General features: G+C 39.8%; 1 protein-coding gene across 2 annotated transcripts in view; it reads left to right on the top strand.

Annotated features, from left to right (window-relative positions):
- spegb (striated muscle enriched protein kinase b) overlaps positions 1–10,520 on the top strand; it is a 40,158-nt gene that overhangs the window by 8,511 nt on the left and 21,127 nt on the right. For both annotated transcript variants that reach the window (XM_014015245.1, XM_014015244.1), the window contains 6 exons: positions 6,173–6,259; positions 6,740–6,800; positions 6,925–8,441; positions 8,972–9,115; positions 9,222–9,404; positions 10,278–10,444. In XM_014015245.1, the coding sequence (XP_013870699.1) occupies positions 6,173–6,259; positions 6,740–6,800; positions 6,925–8,441; positions 8,972–9,115; positions 9,222–9,404; positions 10,278–10,444 (2,159 nt within the window). The remainder of the gene's footprint in view (positions 1–6,172; positions 6,260–6,739; positions 6,801–6,924; positions 8,442–8,971; positions 9,116–9,221; positions 9,405–10,277; positions 10,445–10,520) is intronic.

Raw genomic sequence — 10,520 nt, 5'->3', positions numbered from 1 at the left:
TGTCCACAAAGTCCATAGTGTTCTGTATGTGATGTTCTGAGCTGCCAACTAAAGGACCAAGTATAGACGTCAGATATTTAGAAACATTGTGACAGAGTTGATCATGCTAACAATGGGTCTTACCGGTACATCCTGTTTGTGAATTTTGGGTAAACCATACAGACTAGGAGTGGCCCCACCTGGGTAAACTCTATGATACAGAATCCGATTGATAGCCTTGTCCTGCTCTAAACTTTTCAGGCAATCTATTAGTTTCTTCTTGTAACGACTTCCTGGATCTTTCTTCAGCGGTTCGTATGTGGTCGTGTCGCTAAGGAGTGTCATGWTCTTATCTTCATAGTCCTTCTGGTTCAGAATAACTGTGCACCTTCCTTTGTCTGCTGGAAGAATGATGATGTTCTTGTCCTTGCTGAGGGTAGTGAGAGCGTCTCTCCCTTCTCTGCTGATATTAGAAGGTGGTGGTTTGGCGTTGCTGAGGCAGGCTGAAACTTTATTCCTAAGTTGCTCTGCTTCAATACAGATTTTTAAATTTTATTTTATCAGTTTGTCTTCTGAAGATGCTCTGTGTTGAAGGATCACTGGATCTGTGTTTGATTACTTCACCTAGGCTGCATTGTCGAGAGTAGATCCACTGAGAAACTTGCAGTTTCAGCAGCATTTAATTTAAAAACTATACTTTTGAGGTTAAACAAATGTTTATAATTAATGTCTATAAATTACAAGTTAAGAAGGACAGGGGAATTTCTCGTTTTTGTATCGAAAAAGTATCCAATCATGAGACTAGAGTATCGAACCAAACTGAATTGTGAATTTTCTGTTTCGTTGCACCCCTAATGAACAGAAATTCATTTGAAACTARACATGGGTTTTTATGATGTAAAAACAAGTGTGCATTGCCATGTAGCATGTCATTGCAGCACGGCTTTGCCTGCAGCATTGGACTTGCAGGATGAACTTTGGCCAAGTTCAAATGTGTTTTCTATACCAGCTTGTGCCTGTCACGTCAGCAGGTGTTTAGAATTAAKGTAATTGAGTGACAATATGAAGTTTGAAGAGATTTTTTGTTAAAGTTGCGTTAGCTGGGTTTTGAAACCTGATCTCCCACATGAAAGCCCGTGACATAGACCATTAGACTGTTGGAGCTGTAGCAGGGTGTGGTGCCAGGGGTTGTTTGTATGTGTGCAGAAAGAGGCCACATTGCCAATACAATTATTGACACTAAACTGCATAATATTACAACAACAGAGCAATATTAAGATAATGATATAGTAAAACATCAAAATACAATCATATTAGTATTGTAAACACTGAACTATTGAGATTAAATATAAAAAACTATGGTGTAGTACCAAGTTGAGTACAGCTGGGGGCAGAATTGGACCATTACAAGGCCCCATTGACTCCCACTTTATGAATTTGGAATAAAGTTTCAACATTAATATTTCAAAAACTACAAGTTGTACAGGTACCAAAAGGCATAGCAATCATTTGACACAGGACATTTACAGATAGAAATTACAATGGCAGCTGTAAGACAATGTAGACAGGAGCACTGGACTTTCAGAATGAACTTTGACCAAGTTCAAATGTGTTTTCTATACCAGCTTGTGCCTGTCACGTTAGCAGATGTTTGTAATTAAGGTAATTGTGTGACAATATGAAGTTTGAAGAGATGTTTGTTAAAGTTGCAGTAGCTGGATTTGAACCCTGATCTCCCGCATGAAAGCCCACAGTGCTCATCATGAGACTATAGGARATGWGGSAGAGGACAATCCCAGGGATTGGATTGTATGTACAGAAAAAGTTTACCTTGACAATGCAATTATTGACACTTAAGTGCAATATATTACAGCAATAGGACAACATAAAGACACTATTACAGTAAAACATCAAAATACAATCATATTAATGTTGTAATCACTGAACTACTGAGTTTAAATATTATGAAACTATGGTGCAGTACCATATTGTGTAGATGCAGCAGGGGCAGTATTGGACCAATATAAGGCTCCATTGACTGACATTATAATTTATCAAACATTAATATTTCAAAAATTATAAGTTTTACAGGCACCAAAAGGCATAGCCATCGTTTGGCACAGGGGCTTTACAGATATAAATTACAATGGCAGCTCTAGGACAAAGTATGCAGGAAGAGAAGCATGGCAAAGTTGAGATGACTTGGATGGGAAACGAATCACAATAGTGTGCATTGCTTTGGCAATGCACACTGATGAATCAAACTGCAAGAGCTTACAAACTGACTTTAACCCTGCTGCTGTCCTTGGGTCAAAATGACCCTTGAGACCTCAGGAGCAAATAGTCTGAAAGGCAGAGCAAAATGCTATGCCTTTGATTTAATTTCTATTAAAAAACTTTGTTAAAATATGTGATATTTGCTAATTGTCAAAAGCATTTTCCTTTAAGCCACCTGTTACCAGCACCTGCTGTGTTAATTACTGAGGCGTATAAAGCATCATGCCTTCCAGAGGTTAATGTTCGAGTCATACAGTGTAGGAAAAATAAAATCATGCACACATAATACTGTTTCCAAGGAGACAAAAAGGCACTCTGCATGACCCGAGATTATACAATCAACAAACCGTGTAATCACGGCAGCTGGCATTTAAAATAAAAAAAACATTAGCTTTTTATTTTCATGCATAGATATAGAAAGTTGGGTTGTTTTAGCGATTTAAGATGCTTTAAACAAACTTTAGAGTATTTTAGCGCAGGTTTATTTATAGTTGTGAACTTACACAACACAGTGTTATTTTGTTTCTGAGCCCAGTGATGCTGTGTGTGAACGGAAACGTCAGAACCATCACTACTCCTGCTCAGGGGTGGAATGGGAGGATTTTAACAGGATTAGTGTTTGTGGTTCTGTTAGGGTAGTCATCATTCGAGGGATCACAGCTCAGACATCGGCAGCGGTTTGATAAATAACACTATAATGGAGCGGTGAGCACAGCCTTGTGTGTGTTCACTCTCAGTAACACGTTGAGCTGACAGAGCTCCTACCATTGCAGAGGAGTAAGGATGACCCCCCTTTTGCAGCCGTTCTCCCCCTCTCCGCTGACAACACATCGGCTCATTACAGCAGTGTGAGAATAAGACAAATAGGGAGGAAGGAAAAGATGAGAGATGTCAGCCGGTGCTGTAGAAAGCTGATCTCAAGAGGGCTGGATCACTCCCACTGGTTTCTCTGCCTATCGCTGTGCACTGCCTGTAGGGTGGAACACAGTGGGGGGAAATGCTTACACTGTCGCTGGCTATTGTGTGGACTGGGGGGGCTCCCTCAGAGTGGATGATACGCATTCAACAGACGTTTCCACCTGCGGATGGAGGTCTTTGCTCCATGCTTTCCACACATGGATTCTTTGAAAGAGGAGCTACTGAGACTCTGACTTGTTACATAATGGACAAAGTGCCTTTGTTCCCTTCTTCTTCTTTTTGCATTTAAAATTGAGAGGATTTTAGTTACAGCATGGCAAAAACTGAATCTTGTGCATGCAAACTGCTGATGTCTTCAGAGGAGATTTCCTTATTTAGGTGAATAGTAATGGCTCGGAACCCCCAGTTTATCTCGGGGAATACCCTGTTGAACGTAAGCCAAGACCAAAAAAAAAGTACCTTTGGAGGACGCACCAAGAGTGGCCACAAAACAAAATCTGACCAAAGAAAAAATCAGGCAAGTGCTCTTTAAGTTTTTTTTCATTACTTTATTTATTTTTATCCTTGAACACTTAAATAAAAATTCTTGAATTATTGATAACTTGACAACTGGATATACAGGTAAATGTAGTGAAGCTATTCTGAGAATTTTTAATTAAAAAATATCAGGGTTACTTTGGCACACATTAAGTTTAGCTTGAAAATACTTCACTTTAAAGCAGAGGAGCCCAAAGTGGGGCCCGCGGGCCAAAATTGGCCCACCAAGACATTTGACTTGGCCCACCGGCAGTTGTCCTGGTTATTAGATTGTAACATTATGTCTTATGTAGAAACACATGTCTTTTCAACCATTGGTCCAACTATATGTGCAACGAGCTGTAGTCAGATAGACTTAACTCATGGTACTCGCTTTATCTTTGAATTATGTTAAGATTAAATATAAAATACAAGTAACTACAAGAAACATGTAGATTAGATTTAAACCCATATCTAGATTTGCACACCATAAGACCCCATATAATCAAATTTGAAATTATGAGAAATCCCATGAGTCTCTGCTGCCTGAGCATTCGTTGAATTTTCTCCATGTACATTGGCTAAAAACGTCAAAAAAGTAAAAAAAAAAGAAAAGGTGTGGGCAACCGCACTGGCTGCTAGCTTAATCATAAAAAAATGAAACAACTTTACTTAAGCAATATTTGCATTTCTTATATTATTGCATTTGGCCCACGGTCCTTAGATTGATTTTAATTTTGGCCCTCTCAGGGAAACTGTTTGAGTACCCCTGCTTTAAAGAATAAAAAAAATCAGTGTTTCAAAAATTATTGTTTTCGTAAACATTCATTTTTTTGGAGGAATTTATGTCACACTTAAAAATAATTTAGAAGAAGTTCAAAGGTAACGCTGAATGAGATGTAAAGTTTCAGAGCATGGTTGTGGTTGGATTGTGGGAGTAACAGGTTTAGGAGGGAGAACCAGACATCCTTTTTTACTCTCCAATTGATCCCAAGGTCTCAAATGTTACCCCTTTGGCAGGTTTGGGGTCTGCCTACCAATGAATGAGACAAAGCATCTCCAGAGGGAGAACTCAGCATCAGATGCCTGAACCACCTCTGATGAGGAGGAGCAGCAGCTCCAAGCTCCCCCCAAACGATGGAGCTACTCACCCAACTGCACTACCAATAATAAACCAGTGCAATGTTGCTATCCTGGACCCATCAGGCTCCATCAGGTTGAGATTCTGGTGGTCTTACTTGAAGAACTTGCCCAAACCTGTAAAGATCATCCACATTCTGGGTGGGTCATGAGAACCAAAGAAGGTTTTTGTTTCTTAGAAGTGGTGCAGTACGGATGTTCTTAGCACAAACTAGAAAACTGGGCTTTAAACTTGCCTATTAATTACCATTTATTCTCCTGTCATTTTATTTGTTTATTATTTGTTTCTATAAAGTTTTCCATTTTATTTTGTTGTATTGTTATTTGGTTTTACTGTATAGCTTTTTGATGAACATCTGCCATTTTAAACATGGTAAGTAAAATGTTGTCAGGTTTAGGGTGTTTTTAAATTAGAAATCAAGACTTTGGACATTTCATGTGTGAGATTCTGAGAAGAGAAATGAATTTGCTCCAGATGCAACATTTAATTAGGATTTTTTTTACAGGTTGAAACAAAAAGAATCACTGTGAGATTTTCTAACAAAACTTGTATTATTATTTTCTGTTTATCAGTGATGTTTGATGAGATCAACATTTTTTACTGCACATAAACTAGTTTTTTAGTCTTTTATAATGAGTGATTCCACCCACTGTGAAGCAAACATCTCATGAGAGCTGCTAAAATGTTCATGACTCAGTTGTTTTCTATTTTCAGACCTAACAATGACTGAATCTTCCCTCGGTTTAAAAATGGTTTAAAAATGAAAGTCATAATTATCAGAGGGAAACACTTGTATTCTTGTTTCTTACATTTCCATACCTAATTTTATCTGCAATTAATACAAGAGGGTACAAAGACTAAATAAAATCTGCAGCAAATAAAGTTTATTTCTCTGGTAAAAGGAGGACAATAAAGTTTCCATTCCAGTAAAATGCAAATAATTCATTGAAATGCAGGGAGGAAAACAATTAAATAGAAGTAAATTTATCTTCACCTACACCCTTTAACATTAAAGATCATTTTTCCACAATGAGATTGTTTTCTAATCAATTACTCATCAGAATTTACCTGCTTCTTCCTGCAGGTTATCAGTTTATTACATTTCTGTTCAGTTTAAAACATGCTAACATAAGCTGAGGTCTGATTTTTCACTGAATCACCTTTTCAGTATTTTACTAAATATCATCAAAGTTCACTAACAAGTGTCATGTTTGTATCTCCTGGTGCAAACATCAGTTATCATTAGAGCCCAAATGTCAAAGACAAGTGAATGCACYGTTTTATTGCTTTGACATGGTTGCAGATTATATTTGTTTTATTCTTTTCTTTTTGAAATATTAGATTCAGAAACCACAGAGGATGAAGGTGGAGACCAATTTGAGACCAAAGAAGTGTGTGGGGATGTTGAGGACCAGGCTGTCCCCAGTGGTAATTAAATTGTGTTCAGCATATGCTTTTTAATTTCTTTCAGATTATTTTACTCAAAGACAACATTGATTTGATGAGACCAGCTGTAACAATGATTTCCATATTTATTTGGAACTTATGTTTTGCTAAATGAGGACTACAAAACTTATTTTTGCAAAAAAAAATTAGAAATGTTTTTTTTTGGCTATGTTTCAAACTCACATTTCTTGTAGCTCTGACCAAATTCTGAGGAAATGATTGTTGCTTTGATGTTGCAACTCTAACTTGTGTTTGGTAATCAGCTGCTCAGATCAAAAAGAGTGTTATCGTGTGGTGTAGTGGTGTATGCAAAGTGAAAATGAGCAAACCTTTAAATATTAGCTCTTTGAAACAGTGTTCATGTGAAACTTGTGATTATATGTGCTTTAACTTTACACTGTTCCATTTTAACGAAAATAACTGACAAAACTATCAATGTATTTTTTCTTTTTAACAAAACAGTGATGGACAAATGTAAAGAGGATACAAACAGAACACGTGGACATGAAGATCCCTCCAACAGGCAAGCCCCAAACATACCTTAGCGCTTAAAAAACCAATAATATTGTGGTGGACTCAAATCCTATGTTATGAAATAATTACTGCCCACAGATTCCAACAGAGATGTTTTAAATCCCCTGTTTTAGAGGCCAGTCAGAAGAATTTTCAAGAGAATCTCCCCCACAAGCTCTTCCACCACCATCCCCAAGACTGGTCAAACGTACCTCCACTTCTCCGATGCCGAGCCGCTCTGGTTCAACCACTCCTATCAGCCTGCGTAAGAAAGCCGCCGTGCCAACTGAATACCAGGACACCGTTCCTGGAGAGTTTGAAGAAAAAATCAAGCAGCCTAGAAGTTTGTCTCAAGGAGGCGCTCCAGACTCCCGTCCACAGACTCCAGTGAGTGAGTGCTCCCGGAAAGAGTTTACCCTGAGACCTTCTCCAAAGCTTACAAGAGCAAGCTCAAAAGTTTTCGAGAAGGTTCGTGACTTAGAAGAGCGCAGGCGAGGTCTTGATATTCCAGAAGGTTCCATCTCAGGTAGATCCTGGGCAGGGTTTAATCGCGCAGGATCTGTAGATTCAGACGATGGTGGAAGCCGGCTGGGCATCTCCAGAGAAAGTTCAAGGGAAGATCTTAGAGAGGCCCTGAAAGAAGATGCAGCTGAACGGAGATCCATGTTCAAACAGAGGGCCGCTTCGCTGGAGGAGAAACCTCGTTACTCTCAGAAAGTTCAGGACATTGAAAATAAGTTCACAGAGGAGCTGCAGCGCATCAAAAAACTCGTTGGGAAGCCCCATCTGAAAAAGTCCTTTTCAACGGAACAACTTACGCTGAAAGGGAAGCAGCGCCAGCCTTTTCGAAAAATCGAACCGATTCCTCCGCAAGTCCTGCAAAAGTTGCAAGAAAGGGAACGCGTGCAGTGGGCAAAGGAACAGAGAGAGAGGGAACTCAGTCAGCAACCAATGCAGCAACAAGAACTGCATCAATCCCAGTTCCAAAGGTCAACAAACACTGGCTCAACCACCGTGACAAGTAGATTCAGGGAGATTACGGGCCCCCCAGAGTCAGTGCAGCTATCTGACCTGCCAGGACAACGATCAGTGAGAGAACTGAACAGAGTCAGTCCAGTAACTGAAATAATTCAGCGATCATCATCACCAGCATTACATCAACAACAAAGGGAAGAGTTGACAAATGTCGCAATGACATTACGAAAGGTTGAACGAAGACCACCTAGTCCACTTGTTCAAAGGGTATCTCGAATGCAAGAATCCCCACACATCCAAGAAACCCTCGTGCAAACAATCCCAAAAAACGAGGCGTCGGGAAGAAAGACGCCAATAGAAGTAGCTGTAAGAAAAATTGAAAACAGACCTGAAAGTCCTTTGGTGCAGAAAAGGACAGCTGTGATGCAAGATCTTTCTCTTCAGCCTCCTCTGAAACCCCCGAGAGGTTCAAAAGAGGAGAAAATGGAAGTGGAGCTATCCAAACCAGCCTCGAAGGTAAAAGTTCCTACCATTATTGTTGAAGATGAGAAAATGGTAGAGGATGTTCCTACAAAGACAAGCGAGCCCCAACAGAAGAGTTCTGGTTCCAAAGAACGCAAACAGCTGAAGGTTAAAGGAAAGCATTGCCGCCCTCGACCTCTGTCTCCAGAGTTAGGTTTGTACTGCTTCTTTTATAAACCAAACTCTTTCTCTCTTTTTTAAACAACCACTGTTCCAATCTCTCCCAATGTCAGGTTATTTTCTATATATTATCAACAGGATAATATCTAACATGTTCTCATGTCGGACTCGTAACATATTGACAYGCAGGGGGGTACTCTGCGCGTCTGTCCTTGCTGCCCGCAGCTTTTCCGGGTTGCGTCACAGGATTAACGGTTAACTTTAGGGTCTGTGGTCATGGATAATGGTTAATTTGAGATACTGGGGTCAGGGATAGACTGTACATAACTAATATAGGTTAAATTTAGGGTTTCGGAAAATGGTTAACATGAGGGATCAGGGTTATTGGTTAACTTTAGGGTCTGTGTTCAGAGACCCATCCTCCTCCGCCTCATCTCATACAGAACGGACGTGCGGGGGTACCCCCGGCAACATATTAATGCTTGGTCAAGCGTCAATATGTTGACGCGGGGGGCATGAGAACAGGCTCTAATATCCCAAGGCTTGTCTTTTTAAATTGTACAGATTCCTCAGATGATTCTTATGTGTCTGCCGAAGAAGACCCGATGGAGGCTCCAGTGTTTGAGTGTCCCCTCCAGGACACCGTAGCATCTGCTGGTGCAGATGTGCTACTAAAAACTATAATTGCTGGGACTCCTATCCCTGATGGTAGGACCGTTCATTTTGTGTTTTACCAGAAGTTATTTTAAATCACGCATTTATACTGTCGACTGTAAATTTGACTAATTAGTTTTTAATGTTTTCTCTAATCAAGTTACTTGGACAAAGGACAACACTGACGTTTCAAGGATTGCACATTGTACGGTGAAGGTGGAGGGTGAGCGCCATAGTCTGCTGATAAAATCAGCGAAACCAAGCGACGCTGGAAAGTATTGCGTAACTGCAGTTAATCAGGTGGGCAGAGCCTCCAGCTGTGCCGCTCTAACGATCAAAGCAGGTAAGTTCGGATTGCATTTGCACCTCACAACTACACACTGATAAAAACTGGAATTATTGCAGAATTTATGAAGAATGTAACTTGAGAGCTTCTTGAAGTCCATATCTGTCTCATTATATTCCGATCCTGCTGCCATTAAAATTTGAACAGAGAGAAAATGGAAAACATTGTTAAAGAAAAAACAAAGTTTTGGAAGAGTSTTTAGTCAAGCAAAGCCTGTTCTTTCTTTGTATTTTGATGTGATTAAATTGGATCTTCTTGCACCGTTAGTGCTGAGGCCTGACAATTTCATCATTTTGGTTATAATGTGTATAAAGATGAAAGAAGTAAACAATATATCTGTTTAAAACAATTTATCCTCCTCAACGTTTCTTTAAAAATAGTCTACATGTCCCAAAACAGGCTGCTGTACAGAACAGTAATTTACATTGCGTTTTTGCTTTCTCCTCCCACACTGACATTGTGTTTCTCCACTGCTGCTCCTTTATTGTTATCTTCCTGACTGAGATGTGTGTACGCCATATACTCCAGCTGAACAACCTCACTTATAGTTACCATAGCAACAAAGAGGTGAAACTGAACCTATAAATTGCCCACCGAGTCTCACTAGCTCCCCTCGCTGTGAATCCTTATTGTTGTGGTGCCATGTTATTTTGCATTTCAGATAATAATTATGTGGCATTGCGGGGGTGGGTGGGTTGGGGGGGGGGGGGGGATTTGTGTTGCATGTGAACTCTTTGAACTCCGGTGTTCTCACTGAGTTGTGCAAAAAAACTAAAAATCAATGTTTACACGGACAAACTGAAAGGCACTGTTTCCAAGTATTTTTGCAACACACAACGGGGAACCTAACGGACTATTAACATTTTTTAGAGTCTATGCAGGAGGCTAAAGGAAGCCTGGGAGTGCCCATGGAGATCAGCAGCCCTATTACATCTGATGAAGAGTATCTAAGTCCTTTGGAGGAGGCTATGGATTTTGGAGTCCAAGAGTCAAGGCGAACTACTGAGTCACGATTTAGAGAACCCCCCGCATTTCTGGTGAGGATGCAACACATTTAGTTTACTTTATATTTTAGTTTAAACCCCTTGCCCTTTGTATTCAACTGTCTTAATG

Source organism: Austrofundulus limnaeus, unplaced genomic scaffold (genome assembly GCF_001266775.1).
Source record: "Austrofundulus limnaeus strain Quisiro unplaced genomic scaffold, Austrofundulus_limnaeus-1.0 Scaffold125, whole genome shotgun sequence".
Classification (NCBI taxonomy): domain Eukaryota; kingdom Metazoa; phylum Chordata; class Actinopteri; order Cyprinodontiformes; family Rivulidae; genus Austrofundulus; species Austrofundulus limnaeus.
This window is presented reverse-complemented; position numbering and strand designations above follow the sequence as displayed.